The sequence below is a fragment of the Pangasianodon hypophthalmus genome, chromosome 22 (assembly GCF_027358585.1).
Source record: "Pangasianodon hypophthalmus isolate fPanHyp1 chromosome 22, fPanHyp1.pri, whole genome shotgun sequence".
Lineage (NCBI taxonomy): Eukaryota > Metazoa > Chordata > Actinopteri > Siluriformes > Pangasiidae > Pangasianodon > Pangasianodon hypophthalmus.
Genome location: NC_069731.1, coordinates 3,053,628 through 3,081,194, shown reverse-complemented (window position 1 = coordinate 3,081,194; position 27,567 = coordinate 3,053,628). Strand labels below are relative to the sequence as shown.

Below are 27,567 nucleotides of genomic sequence, written 5' to 3'. Positions count from 1 at the left end.
CACTCTGTCCACACGCTGGTGCTGTTGGAAGGTAATTGAGTTTCTTTTGTGTGGATGTTTGTTTGTCAACCCCTAATCCATGTTGGTAAATTCCAAGAAAGTCACCAGTACAGTCGGGAAATGAATAGTAATTTCATCAAATTCGACAAATTAGTTTGTCTAAAGTAGCCCTGTTTAGTTTTTAAGCTCGATGTCACTGCTGAAATAGAGCCAGAATTCCACGGGCATGCAAGTCAGCTAGGAAAGTGTTATAGCAACCTTACGTCGCTGGACTAATGTGTTACGTCAACCTGACATCAAAGTTGGCAAAAGAAGCAATCTGACAGCTGCAGGAATAAGCCTTTGACAACATCACTGGCAAAAGAAGCAGTCTTTATGACGACTGACACCTGAAGCCTTTATAGATGTTTCTGTATGTTGTGTATGTATGTAAGTCAGCTCGGAAAATGTCATAACAACCTTATGTCAAGTGACTCAGATGTTTTATCAGCTGGACATCAGCACTGGCAAATGACGCAGTCTTTATGTCATTTGGCACCTGGAGGAATAATCCATTAAACTGTCTACTCTACTTTTATGTATGTGATGTATGCAAGTCAGCTCAGAAAGCCATAACGCAACCGTAAGTGAGCTCAGAAAGTGTCATAATGCAACATTAAGTGAGCTCAGAAAGTGTCATAATGTAACATTAAGTGAGCTCAGAAAGTGTCATAATGCAACATTAAGTGAGCTCAGAAAGTGTCATAATGCAACATTAAGTGAGCTCAGAAAGTGTCATAATGCAACATTAAGTTAGCTCAGAAAGTGTCATAATGCAACATTAAGTGAGCTCAGAAAGTGTCATAATGCAACATTAAGTTAGCTCAGAAAGTGTCATAATGCAACATTAAGTGAGCTCAGAAAGTGTCATAATGCAACATTAAGTTAGCTCAGAAAGTGTCATAATGCAACGTTAAGTTAGCTCAGAAAGTGTCATAATGCGATGTTAAGTTTGAAAGCTGATACTTGAAGGAATAAGCCTTTATAAATGTTTATGCATGGTTATGTATGTAAGTCAGCTCAGAAAGTGTCATAACAACCTTAAGTCATTTGTTCAGATGTTATGTCAACGTGACATCAACACTGGCGAAAGAAGGAATCTTTATGACAGCTGATACCTGAACCCTTTTTGAATGCAAATGAGCTCGTAAAGTGTCATGACAACCATATGTCACTTGACTCAGGCGTTGCGTCAGCTTGACCTCAAAATTTGCAAAAGAAGCAATTTAACAGCTGACACCTTAAGGAATAAGCCTTTATAAAATGTTTATATATGTTATGTATGTAAGTCAGCTCAAAAAGTGCCATAGCACAACCTTAAGCCAGCACAGAACGTGTCATTACAACCTTATGTCACTTGACTCAGGTGTTACATCAACCTGAAATTAAAGTAGAAAGAAGAAGCAGCTGACATTTACAGTATGTATGTTGTGTACGTAAGTCAGCTTAGAAAGTGCCATAACAACCTTAAGTCGCTGGACTCTTGTGTTACGACATCTTGACATCAGCACTGACATCAGAACACACTGGTGCTGTTGAAATGGAGTTAATCGAGTTTCTTTTGCGCAGATCTTTGTGGTCAACTCCTAATCCGTGGTTTTAAATGTCAGAGAAAATCACGATTATGAAATCAAGATCACAATTAGGAAATGAATACTAATTTCTCAAAAATAGCTCTGTTTTGTTCTGTATACGTCACTGCTGCATTAGAGACTGGAGGTGTGTGTCTGAAGAGCAGACTGTCTCTTACAGATGACAGGAGCTTGTGTGTTGGTTCCTCGCTCGTCTAATGGAGACAAAAATAGAACCATAGCTCCTTTTTAGTGTCTGAGAGCTAAATAACTTTAAAATGAAAGACCGAGGCTGGCTAATCTGTTACTTAAAATCCCAGCTTGGTAGGACGCACTATTCATCACAACATGCCAGATATTAATGGAAAAAGATAGAAGTATAGAACACTAAAAAAAGAAAAGAGCATTCTCAGTCCTGAGATGAATGCAGTAATGCAATCGACCTTGACCAATTTGACGATGATGAAATTGCAGAAGACTTTAAAATGTACACAGCACATTTTTCCAAATGTACCTCATGGATTTAAATGTGTTTTATTAGCTAGACTTTGCATAAATCAATATTTTCTCCACATTTAAAGTAAGTGTGCAGTTCATTATTAGATACTATATTATTGCATTTTCGTGTTAAAGTGCAGGGGAGAACGCCAGCAGCTGTGCTTCTGAACTCATTCAGGTCCAATGTAGACATGATTCTTGGCCAGATTCTTAACTGTTTTATTTAAATGGACTGCTTTGTACTCTAAAAATGCTTTATAAAGTATAAATATACACACACACCCCAGCGATGTTGAATTCCCGATTCTGTTTGGTCAGGATTTTCTATAACAGCAACTTTGACAGTAGTTCCAGCTGCAAATCCCATATTAATATTAATGCATTCCTTAATAATAAACAAGTTTAAAAATGTTTTCATATTCTATAAAGAAGATTTTTTTTTCATTTGAAATCCAGATAACATTTATTATGTAGGCCATATTCATATATAATAACCTACAGATACATTCACAACCTGTCATAATGCATTCATAAGGCATTACATACTGTACATAGTCATAATTATTTATGAAAAGGCATTGCAGTTTATGGTCATGTTTATAATGCATTGTATCACCAATGCCAAATAAATTCTGCTCCAGTTTATTATCTTTAACTGTAGACAGGCTGACAAGTTCTTGGTGAATTATTTGACAAGAAGTGATCACGTTTATAGTATGCTTTCCTGATAATCTCTCTGATATTATTTATTAAAAAAAAATGCTAAACACAGGTCTATACAATACAATAGGCACTTGGTTTCTTTAGTATTGGTGTTATAATGTGTTATGAGCACTACTTATTATACATCATGATAATTCATTATGCATACTAAAAATAGCTCTAATGTGTAATGCATTTTCATAAATAATTACATAAATAGTTATATATTAATAGTTCATTATAACTATGACTCTCATTGTTGGTGTTACGATGATATAATGTAATATACTGATTATAATGCATTCAATTAACAATTTATAAATACATTATAACCATTTCTATAAAACAATGCTTTTTCTTCAATATTTTTAGTAATGTGTAGCCTTATGAATGCATTATAACATGTTATGAATGTATTTGTAGGTGATTATACATATGGCCTTCATAGAAAGTGTTACCAGATGAGAAATTGTACTTTACTGGAATTTTACTTTTTTATTAAATACATTGTTAAAATGCTTATAGAGCACTGTTAACAACTTATAAAGAATTATAAGCAGTTATAACGAATTATGAATGTGATTATATAGAAAGTGTTATCAATTTTTTCTTATGGTACATCACATTTCTCCCAGTGCATCATGTTCTTGTTAAAAGTTCTCATTTCGCCAAATCAAAGCCAAGTGGCAGTTTCTTGGAGCCGACTTGTCTTGAAGTTTTCCCTCCAGAGAAACGAGACTTGTTCCTTTAAAGATTGTGGATCACCGCTTCTTTTAATTAGTCCTCTTCGGAAAAGAAAAACTTTTTTGCAATGCAGAAGGGATGGTGTGTCTAATTTGTGGTGCTGAACTGATTTACTCTAATGATTAATGATGATTGTCCGCTGACAGGCTGAAATGATTCATGAACAGGCTAAGCTGTGTTTTGGAAGCATCGTAAACACAGAGTGATTAAAAAAAAGGGGCAACATTTATATGTTGAAATGTTCTCAATATTTGTAACTGACAGACCTTCATCCATCCATGCTACTACCTTTTCGCCAGCCAAAAAAAAGAGCAAAGAAAAGAAATCTATAAAGAAAAATGTTGCTGGAAAGTGTTAACGTTTTCAGTCACCCTGTACAACTGAGTGAGTAAAACTTTTTTTCTTTTTTTTTTTTTTGCTAGTTTTATTAGAACTGCTCTTGCTCATTAGCTAAATGGATTTTTTTTTTCTGAGCCTGTAATGGATGCACAGAATCATTAGTAACAACTTAGATTATTTTAAGGCACATACTGTGTTTACAGACGTACTTGCAAGCAGCTGGATAGTATTGCAATAAAAATACATTAATATTAAAGTGAACGTCTTAATAATAGTGATAAGTAAGAAATAAAACACTTGAGAGGCATACTGCTATAGGAAAATAATCAACAATGGGATGTTTTGATGAAGCTCTGAGCTCCACTCTCTCGGAAGTTCTCCGGAAAACACATTAGCTGGCATCACGGAAGGAGGCAAAAAAAAAATCTCCATTTCGTGACCCAGCATTTCAGGCCCTCTTCAGGAGAAATCTATCCATCAAAGAAATTCAGACAGATGCTCCTGACACATTGCCTATCCAATAACTGCCTGACATTGCAATTTGTCATTCTTTCCTTTTTCTAACAGCAGCACCCAAAATAGCGTTTCATCGGCATCACACAGAGCGGAGTCCAATCGTGCCCCAGCCACAGTGAAGCTTCCACTAACGTTTTTGTAGAAATGTTTGCTAAATCGTATGCTCCGCTGAATCGCACGTGCATATCTGAAGCCACCCGTGCTTCTAATAAAGTGTCACGTTGTTAACTGTGGGGTTTTTTTCTCGTTCACTGCGAGAATGTAGAGATTTGATTAATTGATGGTCCATGTTGACCCACAGTACTTATTAAATTTAAATGTCATACTCTGGCAAACACAATATCTCACAATATGTCAAAGCGAATCAAGCAAATTAATCACGTCCTGTTGTTTTGGTGGGCGAAAGGGCGACTTTCAGAGCTGTGCAAGCTAATTATATGGTCCAGTGCTATTCGTGGTGCAGCCACACTGTTCTATTTTACTTGAAATGTATGTATACACATCACTATTATTTGCAAACTGGCAGGTTTGACAATGGGCCAGAAATGGAAAAAGACAATATATTGCATATACCGTACACACAGGAGTCTGCAGTAATTCAAATTCAAATGTATAATTCTTGCAGTGAAATTCTTAATTGCAAGTTCCTGAGCCATGCAAACATCACAAGGAGCAGAGACACATTAGGTACAGACTGGGTTGAGCTGACAGGAGTGATACAGTAACTCAAATAACCACTCTTTACAACCGTGTTGAGCAGAAAAGCATCTCAAAACACGCTGAACCTTGAGGCAGATGAGCTACAAAAAAATAAAGTAGTAAAAAGCTGAAATAAATCAGTAGTATGTTCATTTTCATTGTGTGAATTCACATTAGTTTCCCAATGACATTACAGTAGAACTACCTCAAATTATAATCATTAAAACACTTCAAAAATCATATGACTTTTTTTCACGGTGTGAATCCATTTAATAGCTCGTGTTCGAAATATCCTTTTCCATGAGTCTTCTGTGATATGTTATGAAAAATGTACATTTTCAATTCAGTGTTGAAACTTTCATCTGAACACATACATTCCTGTGAAATGTCAAATCACATCAATCCAAATTTCCTCAAGATCGTGGGAAGAAGAAAAATTTCTCATTCTTTTATCTTTTCAGTAATATTGACTGACAAGCTCACTTTGAACATAGATTACTAAATTATTAGAAAGTCCTTAATGTCCTTATGACATTAGCATGGATGCTAGTGAACCACATTTTGTGTATTTGCTAATTCGTTGCTAATAAATAAATAAATAAATAAATAACCCTCAACCCTTATGCTTGCAACCCATTTAAGAGCCAAATGCAGCAAGGAAACCTTGTATAAAGAGAGAGAGAGAGAGAGAGAGAGAGACTTAAATGGATGTTTTCTCAGATTCGACAGATTCAACAGATTAAAAAATAATAATAAAGAGTCACAGTTGTGGAATCACCTGTAACTTTGTGTGTATAACTTCATGAGATGGTTAAATGGATGTTTTCTTACATTCAACATTGATAAAGATTTTAATAAAATGCATCACAATTGTGGAATCCCCCATAACTGTGTGAGTATAACTTGGACAAAAGAAGCTTTTAATTTCCGAAAACCTGTGTACGTGTCATGTAAAGCAGCAATCATTATAGCCTGAGCTTAATGTCCTTAATCCCAGCCACATCGTGCGCTGGAGTGCTGAGGTAGCTCCTGATGGCCAGAAGCAGCGAGCACATGAAGCGTCTTATCGTGGTTGGAGAAAATGTGCAGCTGAGAGATTAGGACCAGTGAAAGGAGTGTGTTATGAGTGTGTATGTGCACATTCTGTGGATATTCATGATGCTTTCATAGCTAAGCTCCAAATCATTCACTATATAACACTTTTCATTTTTATTTATTTTCTGAGTTCCCGGCAATGTAGTCTATCGCTCCAGATGTGTGCTGCATCTGGAATTCAGGTTCAGAAGTTAAGAAAGAGACTTGGTAAGAATATATTGCATTACCTTCTGGCAAGAGACGTATACCGTGTCCCAGAAATGTCTTAGAATGCTAGCACATCATGTCTTAATAGTTCTTTTCGAAGCCAAGAGAATGTTTATATTATCATAATGCACTTAGGGTCGGATTAACAGTTGACTAACGTGAGGATTTAATACAGAAATTGCGCACGTCAGTATTCAGACCTCCGTCATAGCTACAGACTTAAGATATTACTCGAGAGTTATGCACACAAGGCGGAGTTTGTTGAAACTCGTAATGTATGCTTCTGTGTGAGAAAAACGTCGTAACCATGGAGACCTCAACTCCACGCAGGTGATTTGTACAATCACAATGTGGAGCCCAGAAACTTCACTTACAAGCATGTGCGTAACCCGACACTGACTACGCGTAACTTTCCCAATGTAAATATTAACAAAACTTTTTCTACTTAAGGTTTTTTGTACTCTAATACTGAACACGCTCCTATTACACTTACACCAACATTAACACTGTAAAGTAATATTCAAATTATGTGTGTGTGTGACTTTTAATTAATGCATTAGCTTGTAAGTTATAATAATAGAGTATATTTACAGCATTTTTTTTAGTATTTCTATTGTCGAGGGCTGAGCAATATGAGGATATAATATTGATATTCTAATAAATTACGTCACAATACAGTTTTCTGAAATATCGCAGATATTTCTTTTAAGTATTCTTAAACATTTTTTAATAATAATTGCCAATGTTGATTGGACATGGCTAGTTTGATGTTAAAATTTTGCTCTGAATCTTTAAGGTTTTTAAATATAAATTGTAGAATTAAAGTTTTTTTTCTCCTTTTCAGTGGTTAATAATTTATTTTGTAGAGACAAATTGAAAGTATCATTGAACTCAGTTTTCCCATATTGTTTATTTTTATTTTTAATTATTTTTTAAGCAACACTACTGTTTCTTGGCAGGGTTTTTTTTTTTTTTTTTGAAAGCATACATGATTCTTATTGTGTATGATAGAAAGGATCGTGAGATGATACTTTGTTCATATAACCCCACCAGTAGTAAAAAAAAAAAAAAAATTAAATTCCGATTAAATCCCGATTTACTGCTCAGATCTGTTTTTCATCATGGAACTGATATCTAGCATCACTCCTGAACTGGGCTACATGCACAAAAACATCTAATCCCCTATTAACAAAATGAAAATGAACATTTTCATGAAATTAGCCTCAGCTCATTTAATATTCCAACATAACAGGACACTGAATAGAATTATAATTAATAATATTGTTTGAGCAAAACAGAAGAGCGTTCATCCAGAGATTCTTCTCAGTTATAGTGTGATTTTTGGTGTTCACACTGAGCCATGTGAGGGAAAAGATTGCATCGGTCCACTTTTTCAGTGAGTGTATTAGTTGTTTGTGGAGGAGGAGATACAGTACTTTCACACTTCACCAATCCCAGTGTCATATTAACTTGACTGAAATTCCAGCAACTTACTCTGAAACTCCTGAAATATCAGTGTATATAACCCTAATTCCTCACCCATTCCGTCTGCTGTGAGACTACAGAACAGGAAGAATGTGAGAAGCGAGAAATCTCATTTTGTCTTCTCGTCCCTGCCAGCGATGATAATGATGTCCAGCAATTTCAATATGTCTCCCCGCACCTTCTCTAATAACGCCGAGCGGGAAATGGATTAGCGATTTCTCCTGATCTGCAGAATGACTTTGGGTAAAGACTTGTAACCTAATTGGAAAGTTCTGACAGCTTTGTTCTGTTCATCTATAAAGCGGAGATCTCTAATAGGAGCAGGAGGAAAAAACGGAAAGGGAATAGAATCACTAATGATTTATAACAAAGTTACTCTTGTCAGAGTTTTGTGTTGGCGAGACTCTTATTTACAAACCTGTCAGAGCAATTTCACACTAATTACATAAACCTGAGTCAGAAATCTGCATGTGTTTCATTAATTGGCTCTGTTACATCATTTCAGCCCGGGGAACTCAGACTGAAAGGATTCAAACAGCAGAATCAGATTTTTAGAAAGTTCAAAAGTCTGAGTCTACAGGAATGTTGTTAAAAGATGTATTTCTCTAAATAAATCATGCGGTTATTCTAAAAAAAATTGTCCTTGTTGTCTGGTAACATACGAACTGAGTCAAGAGTAGGTGTTCGTATTTGTTTAAAAAATGGCTAAGCACAAAAACAAGCATAATGGATGCAGAAAATACTGTAAAATACAAATACTGTAATGCAAATTCTTGGAATAAATTATTATAAAGGCAATAATAAAATAACCATAAAAAATTAAATAATTAAGATAAACCAGTCATAATGAATTGGGTTAAGGAGGGAAGTGTATCACCAAAAAAAAAACTAGCAAACAAACAAACCCAAGGCCTGCGATCTCTCTCTCTCTCTCCGTCCAAAATAAAGCTTACTGCTAAAACATGTAAAAAGTGATTTGTATAATTCTAAGTACTTATGTAGAGCCTTTCATAGCTCAAAGGGCTTTACAAGCAGAAAAAAAAACAAAAAAAAAACAACATAATTGAAGATGCAGAAAAGAGAGAATTTTTTTCAAAATGTAATACAAAGCCTCAGAGTAAACAATTATAAAGTAATCATGGAATTACCATAAAAATTATTACCTGATATCTAAATAAATAAATGATACAACAAAATATAAACTTAAATAACAGTGAAAGTGAAAATATAAAAAGAAGAAAAGGCTTTTCAGAATCGTAGCACAGGGGACTTTGGTTCTGACTGGCTCTGTTGTTGATTGATGTGACCTTCAGCGTGACCCTGAGCAGCAGCTGAGCTCTTGCAATGAATGAAATGACAGAAATGGCCATGAGGATATCGGAGCTATTTCTTTTTCTCCCTGAGATCCTGGGGATATTTTATGTTACGCTCATATTGAACAGGAAGTAATTAAGTGAGAAGTTCTCAGAAATGCACCGGGGCATTAATGGCTCGGCTTCAGTTACCTCTCCACCTAACACTGATTCTTTTGTGAGAACAGGGACTGACTTGCTTTGCGGACGTTCCATAACATGAAATGTAACTATAAATGGATAAAAAGTATGACATATTGCTCTTTAACACATGAAAAAATGTAATCATTGGAAAAGGCGTTGTGGTGTAAGAGGAATAAAACACTTTGGGACGTGCAGTTAGTGGAAAATAATCAAACCAGTCAACAACAGCACGAGCCCAAGCATATTCATTTACTTTTTCTTTTTAAGAACTTCTGTTATCTCTCACTGGGTTAAGGCTTAAAAACTAGAAGGATGGTTTTTATTTCTTAGGAAAGTGAAAAATAGTTAGGAGGATGTGGAGATTGCGTTTAAAGGCGCATTAGGTAAGATATGTTAAAATTTGGCAAGATTAGGTCTCTAATGGAGTTGGATGTTAATTCCCACGCATGTACACAAAGCTCCGCCTCCATAACCTGCTACTAGAATTCGCATGCTAGCTAGAGTTATGACATAAGACATGTCATGACATCACTTTTAAGCGCACTTGGACGTTCAGCTGCTCGAAAGTAGACTCTATAAACATGCAAAAATTATTCTATTTTTTTTTGAGGAACAGAGTGATTTTTTTTTGCTCACAGGAACATTAATGCTGATTTCAGCCTGAAAAAGAGGGCGGAGTGAAGGGTTGTCGAGAAAATGACTGACAAAAGACCCATGTAAACGCAAACATGCATTCCAGACCATAATACAATTTTCCAAACTTCTTTTCTCAGCTGGTTAATATATCCACACTATTTTTGAATCATGTTCTACATATTTTTCCACATTATTTGTACTAGTAAGAAATTTTAAAAAAGACTATTGCACCTTTAAATTCACCTGTATTCGGTGAATTCACCTGTATTCTGTGTTTTTGGTGTTAATGTGTGTCTGTATCGGTGAGTGTGTTAAGTGTTTATGCTCTCTCTGTGGACTTCATCCACTCACAGCCTCTCACTGTTTCTCGGGGTTGCTAATGAATCCCACAGTGCATCTCCTCACATCTTAATAGTTTATTTTCCAGTTTTCATCATCATTTAGTTAATAACGTTTTATCACATCTTTCATCTGACCTGAGCCAACGAATTTCCTTTCGCTCCAGTAAAATGCTAAGATGAGGTTGACTAATATGTGGCTTTACGGTATCAAATCTTTACTAAGAATAATAGATCTGTTGTGAAAAGCCAATGCATTTACATCAAACGATACAGAAATGTAGATGTGTTGTGTATGTAGCAATGTTGAAGTTGGAATTTTGTTTGTTCAGAAGGTGTTGATTAATTGTCTATAATGGTAGCTCTGACAGTAGTGCAGCTGCTAATCTCAGGTTTATATTAATGCGCTTGTTTAAATAAGTTGTTGTTTCTATATGAACAACTTATACAGGGACACAAAGAAACATTGAAAAGAAACAAGAAAAAAGAGAGGCTGGTGAGGGAACAGCTGTTTGTACCTGCCATAAGAGAAGTGATAATAGACTTATAACCTAACTTGTTTCAAAAATGTTCCACAACATTAACTGTAACTATAAATGGATAAAAAGTGATGTATCTTTGTGGGGTTTTTTAAAAAAATAAAATTGTAATCGTTTTTGTGAGTTTGCTGTGGTGTAAGGGGAATAAAACACTCCAAGACGTTGCCGTTATAGGGAAATATAGGAAAATCAACTTCAGGGTGGTTACAGTATCTCCAGCCATCCTGTTGGTGATTATTTTCCCATAACAGCACACCCCCAGGTCACGTATGCATTATGTATTATGTACTCTTACTCAAGAATAGCGAAATCTTTGGCAACATGGCTGCACTTAAAACTTCACACATTCAGTAGTAGAGTTTTTCTGAAATACAAAACATATTCATGAAATTTTCTTTGAAATGTCACGTTTCATAGACATGTTCTGACCTCTTATTACACTCCAAAACACTGGCGATATGAAAGATGGTGTTTATTATTCAAAATTATTTAAAATTACAGATCGACGTTTGTGTCGCTGAGCGTTCTGTTCTGTGAATTTATACACACTGATATTTGGCTCGAAGTGTTGTTGTCTGAAATTCGATAAAGTCACGGATTATAACACATTACACAAGATGTTTGATCCTGTTTTTTTTTTTTTTTTTCAAACGTTCGGAGATGAGGGGCGAGAGTGATTCTGCATTTGAAGCTGAAAATTGATTCTTTGCATTTGGTGCGTGGTGATGTGTAAACTGCAGCCATGGCTGATGAATAAACAAGAAAACATGGAGCCAAGTTTGTTTGGATGTCTGACTAAGATCTCTCTCTCTCTTTCTCTCTCTCTCTCTTTTCTTCTTTCTCAGGTTAACAGGATTCCAGCTGCCCGCCCCAGTCACAAGCACAGGCTCCGTTTTCTCCCTGCGTCTCACCAGCGACTTCGCTGTGAGCGCCCACGGCTTTAAAATCTATTATGAAGGTGAGGCACCTTAAGTTTTCTACTCTCTCCCAACTCTCTTCTTGGGTTGTGAATTAAACTATGCAGACTGTATACGTTCTCGGATCAGACCGTGTATGCTTATTTAAAAGGGAATTATTGAGAGAAGTTATCAAGGGCGAGCTATATGAGCGGAAAACGTGCTAAATGTCAGTCTTTTCTGGAGTTCATCAAGGCTGTGTAGAGTTTATAGACTTCTTCTGAGGAACTGAATGAAGTGCTTTGAAAACGAATTCAGATCAAAAGGACTCATTTTTTTAATGTGTCCTGATTTGCTTCAAGATGAGCTGAAAATCTTCAGAAGCCTGAAACCTTCACCTGAAAAAGTTAGATAGCTCGGTTGATCTGTAATCCTATTTCTTATCATTTTAAGGAATTGTGTGTATGAAATACAGTACTGTGCAAAAGTCTTAGGCACCCTATTTTTTTTTTTTAGTACAAACTTTGTTTTTGATTTTTATTTTATGACTTCTACATTATTGATTCAGTACAAAAACATTTTAGATTCCAAACATTAGTTTTCCAGCACAAAATTAAATGTTACAGAAAAATGTTTGTATGTCAGGAAAGAAAGCAGCAGATGACATAAGAGACACTTTTCAGACAAAAAAACATAAAGAAGGCTGTTGGAATTTCCTGCAAAAATAAGAAGCGAGTCGACAGTCAAAGTCTCCAGAAGAACTGCTTCTTCTTGCTTCTGCAAGATGCTCAGTAACACTTACAGCTCATTTCCTTACAAAACTGCACAAATTGTACCTGAGACTGTCACACCAAGTACTGACTTTGTTTCATTCATTACTGTTTACTGCTCTTTATAGCATTTTTTAATGTAGAAACATTTAATTTCATTTCTTTTCGATGGCATCTTTGCTCTACAGCATTTCCTTGCATGTGCCTAAGACTTTTGCACAGTACTGTACATCTGAAGTGGTTTTTGCTCAAAAAATAATTCCTAATCATTGTATTTTAATAAATGGTTGTAGAGTGCCTTTTTCTGCCTCTCCAACTCACAGCCAGTTTTACCTAACACCACCCACTCCTCATTAATATTCCTCATCAAATGCTATATAAATAAATGCTGTGAGAAACTTTATTTTTTTCATGCAAGCAGACATTTTGTTGGAAATCAATCATTTGAAACGTGTTGCTGTTTTTTGTCCAAGCACAACATATGTTGATTCATTATTTAATGTCATGAAGTGTCAGGATAAATCAGTTTTACTGACCTGCGTGTGTTTCTAATGCTGTTCTGAAAGCTGTTTTCTGAATTTGAGGAGTTGGCGAGAAGTGGGAGGTTTGCCAAAAGCAAACTTTAGTTCAGTCAGAACTGTTGACAAGAATGGTTATAAACGATTTTATGGTCAACAGAAGAATTTGTTTATTTATTCATTCATTTAATTCATTTATTTTTGCCCTATTTTCTCCCGTTTTGGAACAGTAACACCTTTTAGTTTTGCTCTCTTGGACTCATGACCATGGGATGGTTGTGCCATTGTTAGGATTTGATTTTGCAATGTCTCGCTATGATAGGGAAACACTTTTCATTTAAGAGCGCTCCAGAAGAAGAATTTCTAACCAGTTCAGGTTCTAAGGGACATGGGTGATATAAACATGTTGATTAGATGTCGATTTAGATTTAGATCCCTAATGAACCAGCCAACGAAAAACTCCCTGAGACGAAAAAAAAAACAGAAGAAACCCGTCCTCTTCTGGGTCATACCTGATAGTGGGATTGTAAATCATACAGTAAGCTCATGTAGCTGTTTACATTGGATAAGGTTCTACTTAGAATGACAGTATGTGGTTTTGGATGCACCCTTCACCTGTTTTGTTCTTGGGCATTGGTCTTGCTAAATATGGTCTTGGTCTTGACTGACTTTGTAAAAATTAAGGTATTTGCGTAAAGTTTGACAAGAAGTAACTTCTTCTTCTAGAATATAGCCTGATCATTGGTGTAATTTATGAATGAAGCCAATTAGTTGAAGTAAAGGCTTAGCCTTGAAAAGGATTTGATGGTTTTCTGTTTGGGGGGCACAGAGGCTTAGTGGTTAACACGTCTCCCTCCCACCTCAGCCCTGTGCGTGCGGAGTTTGCATGGTCTTCAGGGATTTGCATGTTCTGGGTTTCCTCCAGGTACTCTGGTTTCCTCCCCCAGTCCAAACACATGCACTGTAGTCTGATTAGCATCTCTAAATTGTCCGTAGTAGGTGAATGCAATTGTGTCCTGCGATAGATTGGCACCATGTCCAGGGTGTCCCCCAAATTGTGCCCCGAGTCCGCTTCAATAGGCTCCAGGCTCCCCGTGACCCTGTGTAGGATAAGTGGTACAGAAGATGAAAGAATGGTTTTCAGTTTCAATCTTGACATGGTCTCGCTTTCATTTGGACTCAATCTTGACTTGGTCTTAACCTGCTTTAGACATGGTCTTGACTCGATCTTGGCCGGTCCTGGTCTTGGACTTGACAGTGGCAGTCTTGACTACAGCCATAGTATGGTCCTATACTTTCCCTTGTCACTGGGTTGGTACCATCAAGGGTACATCCTTAAAAATAACTAAAGGTCAAAGATGTACCCTTGAAGGTACCACTCCAGCAACAGGGAAAGATTAAGATTGGTATCTTTATATCTGAGCATGTGTATGCACTAGATTTGCTGTATGCTGATTGACTGCCATGGACCCCAGTGGACTTCTCAGATAAATCTCTCCTAGGATGTAGATAAATATTATAAAAACCATTATATAAGTCTAAAAATGCCAGAAAACTGACAGTAAATGCCGTTTAAAAGGAAAAAAAAATCCTGAATGATTTACCTTTTCTTTGTGTCAGCCCTTCAGGTTTCTGAAAATCCGCACAGAACAATGTTTTCTCACTTAAAGTGAAGCGTAATGGATATTTCACTGTGAGAGAGTTTGGCTAAGATGAGGGTTATGATTGGTCATGTCTGCAGGAGCTTATGCATGAGAGGAGAACCCTTACTGCATCCCAAATATCTCTCTCATGCACACACATGCACGCACACACACAGAAACACACACACAAATTCTCTCTCTTTTACCACCTGCCACCCTCCTGACCCGTCCGCAGGACGCCTCCCCCATCTGCTCCATCATTTACACTCTGAATAATTCAGCCTCACCCATCCCTTGCCTCACACTTTTCTAGCTTAATGTTCTTTGGAATTTTATAGGCTTTGGAATATTAATCCCGCACGTTATTACTCACTAGAGGGCACCGGATGTCAGTGCGCTCATGTCTCATTATCCATCACTGCTGCAGATCAGGACGCCAAATGAAGGAGCGTCCCCATTAAGCGGATCTATTAACGCCTGATTTGGAGAGGGTCTTGTTAAAAGGCGGCAGGTGCGATGACAGGTGTGATCGAACTGCACTCTTCACCATTGGTCTTCGAAATATGGTGAAAAGCCCCATCTCTTTGAATCCCTTCCGATTTCTGGAATATGTTAAAGCTCGGCTTATCTTTCAGGCTCTTTCCTTCAGTCTACAAAACATGTTTTAATGAGCCGACATCTCTGATTTGATTAATTCAGCACCTCCTCCATGCACTCTCTAGCACTTTCCATCTCATCTCTTTGCATTTTTGTATATTTTATGTCGATTCGGAGCACTACATGGAACATTTTTTCATAATCTTAAACATTGAAGCTTCTTCAATTGCTTCTCGGTATTCCATCACTCTGCCTTGGGTGTGTGAGTGTGTCTTTGTGGTCTATTATGTGAATGTGAGGGAGAAGGATGGAGAAGGTGAAGCAGGCAGGCCAAGCACAGGGGGAAAAGAAAACTCATTTTAGCTCTTGTCAGTCCTTCATCACGCAAACAAGCCAAACCATGCTTGACAGTCACTGCATTTGTGTTGATTAATGTGTCTATTGCCATCCGCTACAAATCAGCCTTCTCTGCCTGGGTGTGTCAAGAGTTACACACAGAAATGTGACCTTTTCACATGAGGGCATGTGGACCGGCTCGTTAAAAAGGGTAACATTTCAGAAATCTACTACTCTATTAATAATATGCTAGAGACTCGACCTCACACAGGACAATCCATTGCAGGACAGTATGATTTCATTAAAATGTGCGTAACCCGACTCTGAATACAAGGAACTTTCCTGGGCTGTTTTTTTTTTTAGTTCACTGTTGATGACAGAAATTCATTTTTGTCAAATTCTGTTTGTCAAAATGTCTCTTTGCTCCCAAAGAATGTCTGTCTGAAACGGACAAAAGGATCTGTTGTTGGATATCACAATAACGACGTGATGAAATTAAGACTGAAGTTACGATTTGAATGTATTTCTGACTGCATGCGCAGCAAAATACTTGTTTTTTCAGGTTTATTCAGTGACAGAAAGATAGACAGACACTTTATTGATCCCACAGGGGAAATTGCTTTGTTACAGCAGCTCCACAAAACACAGGCCACAAAAGAAAATCAATAGAATACGGAGAGGGAGCAATAAAATAGAAATAGGTATAGAGAGACATACATGGAACTGTCCCATTCTACACGGAAAATAGTTTAAGTACTGTGCACATAGCAAAATGCAAAAAGCACCTGTCAAAATGCATACATATTCATTTTGTAGGAAAATTGCACAAAACATCAGAAATTGGTGCAAAATGAAGGATGGAGAAATCTGTAGCATTCTGTTTGACGTACTAAAATTTGCTCAATTAACTGACGCCAGTTTGTGACTTTATTCGTTCATTTGTTCGTTTGGTACTCTTAGTCTGGTTTAAATACACTTAACTCGCTCGCTTATATGTTCTTTTATTATGTTAACTACCACTAATTAGTCAGTCAGATACCATACTTATAAAAATATCCAATACCACATGATTGTATGTGACATAAGCCTAATGTACGTTGTCACGCTAATGAACAGACGATCTGGACGTATTTCACGATTAATGACAGCAATCAACTCAAAGCAGATTGCAATCTGTGCTGTGTGAAAATGTCAAGAGGAGGAGAAGACTACTGTCTTCCTAGCATCAGTAACCTGATAAAACATCTTCAGCATGAGGCGATAAAAACGATGTTTGCAGACAACGCTAGGTGAGTGAAAAAAAAAAAAAAACGCTCTTATCTAGTACGTTGTTCTTGATGATCAGCCACTATCGGTCATTGACATTCGGACGCATTGAAAGCAAAACTTATTTTTTACAGCCATACTGCAAGAAAGTGCCCTTTTCCGAAGTGAAATAAAATCTGGTTTTTACTGAATCCCTATTCGAAATACGGTAACGAATGTAGCTAGATAATACACTTTATTTAAAATTAGCTAGATACAGTAAGATTATAAAGAACGAGTCTAGAAGCTTGTAGCCTAGTGTGAGGTTTTCATAGCCACTTTTCATTTAAACTGCGGAAACTTAAACACAGGTAAATAACGGGTTCTGTGACGCCCCTGGTTGTTTACACTGGATCTTCCACTTGCCAACTGCACTAGACTAATAAACGTATGATTTACAACTTGGCAATACAACTTGGTACCACATATTTTTCTTGATTCGCTCAGTCCATTCCACAGCAAGGAAATGATGCTATGCTAATATGGTATATGAACGCTGGAGTGGAGTTTGATGAGCATCTATAAAAGAGCTTGCAACACTCTTCTTCACTGTTAATGGCTCTGAAGCATACTTCAACATATAAGTTCAGGAGAATGTGCAGGAAATTGCTCTTCTCTCCTCAACTGTTGCCTTGTTGTAGTGGTGGAGTGGCGTAACGGAGGATGTCGAGATGAAGTACGGTTTTGCAGGAACACGACAAACACGGCCACATCGACAAACTTCCATCATCTTCAAAAGGCAACAAAATTTATTAGACATGCGAGAGAATAAGTGGCTCTTCCTCTGGAAGAACTCCAGCGGTCCAGTGAGGCAGAACGAAAACGAATGAAATGAGTTGTCAGAATGCAAAATAAATGATTGCACATCATTTCTGTCATTAATATGCATAACATACAAACCTGATTTAAAGCTAAGTACTTGATCTGTTCCTTGGTTGATGCCGTGTACTATTCAGTTCTAGGTTGCAAATGTCTTTACAACATCTCTCTGCACAAACACAGAGCATGGCCAAAAATTTCATTTCAGGTCCAAAGTACAAAAAACAAACAAACAAAAAAACATGACCTTGCCTCAATACAAAGCTCAAAAATATTTTAAACTTCTACCACTTTAGCCACTGTGTATCTTTAAATGCACACATAGAGGAAGTATTTAATTAAATAAATTTACTTTTTTGTGTATATGTACTTAAATTACACATTTTTTAGTAGATATTATGCATATTACAACTTAAAAGTGCTAGAATTCTAAAAGCATAACCAAAAATAATGTGAGTTACTGTGGTACAAGTAGATATTAAAAGTCTCCACAGTCCTGTTAAAATCACAGGTTTTTATGGTGTCAGATTTTTTTCCACATTTACTGTTATTTACTAATCAACAAAATTCAAATGAAAAACAAACAGAAACATTTTAGTGGAAAAGAAAAAGAAACAGGACTATAAAAGGACTATAGAAAAGTTCCCATGGAATTCCTAAACACCTGAGTGGCAAATACTGGGAACTAGCATGACTTGAAAGTAATTTTTCTGCTCCAGATGTCTCATTCTTTCCCATACTTTTGTTGAAGGTTTTTTTTTTTTTTTAATTCTGTATTGCCTGCGCATGGACTGTTGTAATTGTCTTCTTGTTGTAAGGGAAAAAAATGTATCCTTTTCTCCGAAGAAATGCCTTCCGAGTTGAGTTTGATTTCGATTTTTCGGCCTTGGCCTTTTATTTCTGAGCTGCAATGTAAGAACATGGAGTTCAGCTTTTCTTCACTAACATTCACTGCCAGCACATATACAGACAGCAATTCAAAGTCAGGAATCAGACCGGAGATAAACACAGATTATTGCATTCATACTTGAGGACAGCTTTTGATCACGTTCCAGCGCTCGCTATCACTTTAGCTGTGGGATTCCTGTGTTGGGTTTGTTTGAGCATAGCAAAGCATCGGTATTGAAAATTATCGTTTGATTGGCGATGCCGAGAAAGGAATTCGAGATAATGGGAAATTTCAGCGGCTCGATGGGCTCCTGTGAACCAGATCCACAGCTACATGGAAGACTTCGTTCGTCAAAGTCAAATGGATGGATTTGACGTCTCAATAGACTGGTGTGAATTGATTTTTTTCCCAGTGTGGCTGTATGATAGATACAATGCTAACTGTAATTCCTTTTTTATAAATAATTATAATAATGTGTATTATGCCTAAGTAATTATATATATGGAATTCATAGATCGTATGTATTTATTTTTCTTTTTTATGTGTTATTTATGTTGTACACACTAATGATGTATTCTTTTTTCAGAAAACTCATGCCTAAACTATGTTCATTTTTAATAAACAAAAAATGGAATGTAGTGGACTTTAGTTTGATAAATTCATCCCTTCTTTTCATTATTGCCCACACACACTGTACAGTGGTTAAACTTTTAGTTGATGTTTGCTAGCACTTCAGCTCAGCATACTGTTGGCAAAATTAGTTCAAATGTTATTCAGGATTTACAGCAGGAAAGTTGTATTCAGGATCATGTTACACAGGCACGTTCATTCACTTCCTGAACCAAATTCACAGTGGTTCTAGACCATTTCACCAGGGGGGGTGATACGCTGGGATATCCTGGGATCATTTTAAAAGATTGTTTCTTCTTCCACTATTGCTGTCTCGCTTTGTATTTTTCGAGGGTCAACTGTGGCTTGTTCCAGTGTAGCTCAGTGGAAAAAACTGTCTTCTGATCCACATTTGGGATCCGATTAGAGCTTTGTATTCTTTTGAGCACCACTATGCCCCTGAATGACCCCCAAAAGTAAATAGGCTATATTCATATATTTATGGAATTAGTTGACTCACTCCACAGTCAGGGGGGCCACGGAAGAGGCCAAGTTTTAGAGTTTTAGTTTGCCTGGCTCCTCCCCAGAACCGCCTGTGCCCTTTCGGATCATAAAAATCATCTGTTTGTAGTTCATATCTCAGCGGTTTGCAGATTTGTCTTGAGTACAAGCACTGGAGGTGGATTTTTTTTTTTTAAAAATTGTCTTTAAACACAACCATTTGCCTTTAAACTCCCAGAAAATCAGGGGATAGAAAATACAGACTGAAGAAGCAGCTAGCATTTGTTTTTCCTTGTTGTAACATAAAAATCAAGAGACCATTTAAAAAATAAAGAAAAGAAAAGAAAGAGTTATATGATTATATATAAATGAGAAGAATTGAAATAAATATCTAATGGGTGTCTAGTATTTTATCAATGTTTTACCATGTTTGCTAGTAAACTAGATTGGAGGCTATCGTGTGGGAGTTAGCATATATAAATATTTATTTATTTCTTTTCTCTATTTTTTTTTTCTTTAATCTAATTACAGATTAAGATGCTGTACAATTCAGTTAGAGAGTTTTTGTTCATTTTCATCAAGCTCTTTTCTAATGCTGTATTCACACAGGTGAATTGCATGAAAGAAATAAAATGAATGAAAAGACTCTTAGGAAAAGAAATAAGCACTAAACAAGAAATAAACATCTTGCTTTGAAAAGAAATGAATCACTTGTTGTTTTTTTCTTTTTTATTTCTGCCATGTAGAGCACAAGGCCCATAATTTGCTTCTTTATTAATTTCATTTATAATATAGAATGTTAATTGAAATCCAGTCACATTGCCCTCCAGCTTTTACTAAATGAACAAATGTTAATGGGTTTTCTGAGCCTCTTTTATTTGAAAGTATGCGTTGTATAGCCTACTGTAACTAAAACAAAGTTTTGCTGTCCTTTTATTAATAAATAGGGTCATTTTAAGATAAAGTTTAAGCAACACCTTGATTATGTCATCATTTCCTCAGTGAATAGGGCTTTCAGTAAAGATAGCTTGTTATTTGTGAAAATTACAAAATAGTCACTTGGTGGCTCCAAGCTTCCAGCGTTGGTGTCAGTTTGACCCAATTTTTGGAGAATATTCTTTGGAAGCTTTTGTGCCAACCACAATTATTATCATAGTATTGGTTACGCAATAGTGCATTAAAGTGTCCTGCCAATGCTTTTATGTGCTAGCATATCTTTTCAGGACAAAAGATTATGAAATGTTTCAGGATAGAGGCAGAGTCTAACAAAGATGCGTAATCACTGACACAGAAGTCTCCAGCAAGGGTGATGAAGGTTTTGAAACTATGGAACTGTGGGATAAAGATTCAGAAATGCACATTGTACATTGGCAAGACTTCGCAAGGGCAGGTGTCAAACAAAGAAATATGTATGCACCTGCAAGAATTTGGGTCTAGTTAACATTCGAACTACAATATCAAGTGAATTTCACCATTTGAATCCTACTTATATTACATTTACAAATATGTAAAGTAAAAGGAATCCACTGTAGCTCTGTAAATTTGTACAAATCTCCACTTTTGCCAGGATTGCAGAGCAGCTCCCGTTTTTATTTTTTATAGTTGTTGTGTGTAGACATTAATATTTTTGAGGGTAAAACCAAAGACTATGTTGAAAAATATGCACTGTAGTAACCTAGTCCAATGAAATAACTTCATCAGTTCAGCAAATGAGGGCAATTTTAGTCAATATGTCTGTTTTTGCTTTACGTGAAAGCATTCTGTATTGCCGTTCTGTTCATTTGCAGCTAATCTGCACTGAGGGTGTTGGGGACCGATAAGCCCCCAGATGACATTTGGACGTCATTACATTCATGATGTGCTATTTGCTTCTTTCATTTTCTCATCATTTTTGCTAATATGACAAGGGCCAACTAAGAAAGCTTTGAAAAGCTGCTTTTGAAACATCATGCATAATTGATTGTAATGGATGCATTACCATTTTCTCCTGCTGTTTTAACACAGAAGTCATAGTTTAAGTGTCTTAACCCTGCTATTTTCATGTTTTTTTTTTTTCTTGCCTGCTCTTTTGGGGAAAATGGTAGTCGTTGTGTTGAAGGACTGCTGGTCCATTTGTGTTATGAAAAGATTCTTATCATTTTACTGATGCCTCATGTTGTGGTCAGTAAACTGAAGATATTTCTGAAGATAAATGTTCTGTAGTATCATCGATTCATAAACGAAAGTGAAAGATAATTGTCCAGAAATGTCCACTACATTGGATTCTATGAATGAAGTTGTAATTCTAAGCGTACACTTCCTGATAGTAGATCCAGTGATGGTTTTTATGCTTTTTACACTTTCTGAATTCTTTTTAAGATTATTACTTGTCACACTGTATGAGATAATCCCAATAAAATCTTGGCTGAATTCTATAACAGACTGTGCAACAACTTGTCTTTTCAATATTAGGTTATATGCTGAAGATCCTCTAATGATAGACCTGCATTTAAAGAAAATTGCTACGTTCTGATTACATCATAATCAGCGTAATCATGCAGAAAACTGGCTCACATAAACACAAAATAAGGGTTTTTTTTGGTCAAATAGCATATTTAGTTTTCATTTTGCCATCGTCACTAACATATTTGTAGCTGTCCTGTGAGTTTCACGTAATCCTATGCCATCATCCTATTGGAGGCTTTCAGACGAGAGTTGTAGCATCAAGCGTTATCAAGCATTGACCATGATAATGTACACACATCACATTATGTGCTCTAAGACTGCCGATCTCAACTCACGACTGAAGAATTCTTTTATAATGTGCGAATTTTGTCTACAACAGCAAAATCAGGCTGAAAAAACATCCAGTGTAAACCCAGAAAATTTCTAATCCGTCTTTAGCTAACATAAAGGACTTCCAAACTCTTTAATGCCGGATTCAAGTCCTCCTCAAAAGTTTGAGCGTGGTGCTGATTATGATTTGGTTTCAATGGTTTTAGTCAGGGAAAAAAATGAATAATGTGAAAAAAGGTTTTTGTTTTTATTTATTTTTTTGTATCATCAATGACAAGGATTGTTTACCCTTACGAAAGAAAATGAGGAAAAACGAACAGTTAAGATGCAAAATTACCACTTAAAACTTACCATCTGCTGTAGGCTTCAGCTTCATATTGGCAGAAATCGTGACTTTTAGTTATTGACATGCCATTAACTCGGAAAGTCAGGGCTCGTAGAGTTGTAATTATGACATTGTGGTGGCGCGCAAGGTGCACTGACCTCATAATTACGATATTTCTGATAGGACTTAAGGGCAAGAGCTCAAATACCAACCTTCCTTTTTCCTTTCCAGAGCTACAGAGCAGTTCCTGTGGAAACCCAGGTGTTCCTGCCAAAGGGATTCTGAACGGCACACGGTTTAACGTGGGTGACAGGATCCAATACCGCTGTGTGCCGGGGTACACTCTGGATGGTCATGCTCAGCTAACTTGCGTCACCAGCACATCCAATGTAGCTGCGTGGGACTTTCCTGTGCCCATCTGCAGAGGTGAGGCTTTGAGGCTTCGTTTGCCATCAGATTTATGTCAAATCACATTAATCACAATAAGTTTCCCAACAAATGTATATTAGGCTACACCTAATACTACATACCTAATAGGTACAGTTGATGCCAAAAGGTTACATATAACTAGGCTAAAGATATTCAAGGGAGAGGCTTTCAATTTGAAGAATTACATCCTAACTCTGAAGCATGGGGGTGGCAGCATTATGTTGTGGGAGTGTTTTGCTGGAAAAGGGACTGGCCCACTCGAGCTCGAGCTCCCTTCAGGTGAAGTGAGAAACCTTGCCTCTGGTGGTGGAGTTAAAGTATCTTGGGATGATGGGAAAGAGAGCATGAGGCCATTTTGGATTTATTTTTTGAAGACCTATTTTTTGGTCATGCTTTGAAGCTTATCATTCACACTGAGCAGAGTGCTCACTTGTCAGAAATAACCTTAATGATGGTAAACTTGCTCAGTGGTGAGTTACAGACCTCGGGCATTTTATGGAGAAACTTAAAGTGATGCCTCGAGGGATAAAGGTTCAGGGCAGTTGTTGAAAAGTGTGTGTGTTTTTATTGAAAATTTTCAGAATTTTGCTGTCGGCACTATAGCACTGACCAGTCTCCTGAGGAAAGGTGTAAAATTTGTGTGCTCTAAGGCTTGTCAGCAAATATTTGAAAAGGTTAAGTCTATTTAGTCTCAGGAACCAGTTTTAAGTGCTCCGGATGTCAGCAAAAGTTCAGTCTCTGTATGATGGTAGTCTGTAGAAATTATAACCTTTTGACTTTTCTGGAAGACTTTAAACAAACCCTTGATCTGTCAGCCATTTAACTTGGTTATACAACATATTTCCAAGAAAGACAATGTTCTTGTTGGTGCTTGATGGTGGATGTAGTGGAGGAGACCTATTTTAGGATGTCTTGCTTATTTAATTTATACTTGGAGTGATTTAGACTATCTATAATTAATGAGAATTTGGAAGATTGCTTAGAAGAGTCACTGATACACTGAAAAACTACCAAACAAAATTGGGAAATCAGTAACTTGCAGAGATCGTAGCTCACTGAGCATGGAAAAGATGTAAATTTTTTCTGCAAAAAAGACCTCTGAACTAGTAGATTTATTGATTGTAAGTTTTATTCCCAATTCCCCAAAAACAAAGTCTGAAAAAACAAAACAAAACAGAGATTATGAACAAATACTGCTTGTTATTTGCCTATGAGCTGATCAGGGTATTCTAGCGTAGGAGCTAGTCTGAGGTGTTTCAAAAAGACGTACACACTGACTTCTACCTTAAATCCACACACTAGCCTTGTGGCGTAATTCGAAATAAAGTACACAGGAAGTCACCTGGACCTAGTTAGCCTGGCTGTTTATTAGAATAGTGAGATGGTGGGTAGTGTACGTTTTTTTTGCATGTCGCCATTTGTAGCCTTAGTTTATACGAGTTTTTATTACCTCAAAGGTGTGAAGGGCAAGCAAAGAAAAAAGTATGATAACACTTTTTATACTATAGCGCTGTTGAAGTCTTTTTGAATTTGATTGGTGTTAATTAATTAATTAATGTTCTATAACTGCGGCTCTGAGAATATGTCATTGTTTCTGTAGTAACAGATCATTTACAGTACAGGGACTCGTATGATGGATGCTCCACATAAAATAAACCCAATAATAAACTGTTATTTAACAAAAAAAAGTATACTTATTGCTACGGTGGCATTTTTTTGTGGTAGTTATTCAGCAGTTTTGGAAGGAGTCTCCAGTTTCAGTGCTTTGTTACAGTCAGGTTTTGTACAGTAGCTTTGTTTAGGAAAAAAAAAAAAAAACAAAGATGTGTTTGTATGTAAATTGTATGTGTTTGTATGTATGTATGTTAATGAGCTCTACACTAAATTACAACTTACACACCACTGATTATGCTGCAGTAGGAAAAAACATGGATGTATCCGTTCATCTTTTGTTAGCAGCAAGGTAACTGTGATGAGTGACATAGATTTTCCTCCTCAAATCAGCAAACTGTATTGTCAGCGTTATAGATTTAACAAGCGAATATGTCTGTATTTTGATCGGAAGTAAATACATACATACACAGTAAGTCATTTAAAGGTAAGAAGGGATACAGTACTTCCAACTTGCAAATTACAAGGCTTACAAGTGAAGACAAATGCAGCATAAGACTTGAGAAACAGTTGACATTTTGTACAAATGTGTCAATGTGGTCAATATCACAAATCTTGACCTAGAAATAGTGCAGAATCTTGAATATTGAATATGTGGATAGAGTTGGCGCATCACAGCTCCAGGATTAATCCTGAGCTCGAGTAACTATGCAATGGATCAGCATGTATTTCTGCCTCACACCCAGTGTTCCAGGGATACACTCCACTGCAAGCCTGACAGGATAAAGCACTTACTGAAGAGACCGCGACTTAGGGACAATAAGTCAGGATTATAAAACCATGTGCGCAAGGTTTTTAATTCATAAAAACTGATTCTCTTTTGCGGACAGTATTGGATCTGGAGGACTGCTTTAGCTATTGTAGCAACACACTGTGACCTTGCTATCATTATTACAAAATGAATAGCGTAGGAGTCGAGTGAGGAGATGAAGACCTGTGGAAAAATCCAGAGCAGTCATCTGATCTGTTCGTTAGCTGTATTTCACAAAAAGGCTTCCATTTTTCTTACCCAGCTGTTAATGGAAGCAGCAATAGATGCAGCTCTGTGGTAAAAAGCGCTCTCTATATCTGTAAAAAATGATAGGTTTGTGTTTCACACTGTCTGTATGGTCCATCTTTTCCTCTCATCCTGGCCTTAAACCACTTTGCAAGTGGTGCAAAGCTCTCATAACAGGCAGATGGTCTTTTGATGTCATTTTCCACAGAGAACCTCTCCATTCTCTTGAAGTCCGAGCACATCCAGTGTGCAAACTCACCCCACTGCTCTCCCCTTCCTTATAGTCCAAAAGCAAGCAGACCAAGAGGAATATCTCTCTAATGTATAGTTGGACTGTGAAAATTGCTGTACTGTGAAATACAAAAATACAAATATGTCACAGATATTCTTCTTGCCGGAATTCTTTCAGGCTACGCTTCCTTTCCTGCATGCAGAACACCGATTGCCCTTCACCACTATTGCCATTCCGGTTGATTCCACGTCATGCTCTGACATTTTTCCATCAAACGTCTGTACACTGGCTAAATTGTAGCGCTGAACTCCTCACACTTGCGTATAGCCGTCATAGCAAGTTCCCTTAACTAACATTATTTACTGCATTAATTAACATTATTTTGATCAGTGAGAAAGCGTTGATTAATTTTCTATAACAGCAGATCTGAGAGTAGTTCATACTAGAAGGCTAAAGTTTGTGAAAGAACTTTGATGTTGGCTTGACAGATCTCGCTTAACAGTATTAGAGTGGTTGCTAGGGTCTTGCTAGGCAGTTGGTATGGTATTCCACATAATTGCTAGGTGGCTAATATGATATTCCAGTATGTTGCTAAGGTATTGCCAGGTTGTTCATATGCTAAACCAGTTGGTTGCTAGGGTGTTCCTAGGTAGTAGCTATTCCAGGTGGTTTCTAGGGTGTTGCTAGGTGATTGCTATGCTGTCCCTGCTGGTTGCAAGGTAGGTGGTTGGTGGTTGCTATACTAACCCAGTTTGTTGCTAGGTGGTTATAGATGCTAAACGAGGTGGTTGCTAGGGTGTTACTAGGTGGTTGCTATGATATTATAGGTGGTTCGTAGGGTGTTCCTACTGATAATTTTCTGAACTCTGGTCTCCAGGTGTAAATATTAGAATGTGCTTCAGTTTCAGTTCTGAATTTTGCGAGTTAACAACCAGCTAATGCACGTGATTATTGGGTTTATTGGGTTTATTATTAAAAATGCCAGCCGTTAATACACGTTGTAGTTACTATGCTAATGTTACTCATGGTATTAATGCATTAAGTACTGTCAGGTACCTTAATGTAAAGCACTACACAAAATTTGTCACTAATAGAAAAATCTGGGCTTTGAAAAAGGGGCTGCTTGTCAGACACGTGCGTGTTGTGACTTTGTCATGCGTCACTGCAGTCTGAAGCCGAGGCAGTCTATGAATTTTGAGCAAACCTTTTTCAAACTTCTCTATATGAAATATTAAGGCTTTGCCTGATCTCAGCTCAACTGTGCATGTCAGCAGAGCATTTATGCTTGGACATGACAAGTTTCGCTTCTCTTGCGGCAGAGTAACGTTATCTGTGCTCACCTCCTTGCTCG

At 37.0% G+C, this 27,567-nt stretch overlaps 1 protein-coding gene across 4 annotated transcripts in view; it reads left to right on the top strand.

Moving 5' to 3' along the window:
- Nucleotides 1–27,567, top strand: part of csmd3a (CUB and Sushi multiple domains 3a) — a 237,373-nt gene that overhangs the window by 27,890 nt on the left and 181,916 nt on the right. For all 4 annotated transcript variants that reach the window (XM_026924403.3, XM_053228098.1, XM_053228099.1 and 1 more), the window contains exons 3-4: nt 11,750–11,862; nt 23,119–23,313. In XM_026924403.3, coding sequence (XP_026780204.3) covers nt 11,750–11,862; nt 23,119–23,313 — 308 coding nt within the window. The remainder of the gene's footprint in view (nt 1–11,749; nt 11,863–23,118; nt 23,314–27,567) is intronic.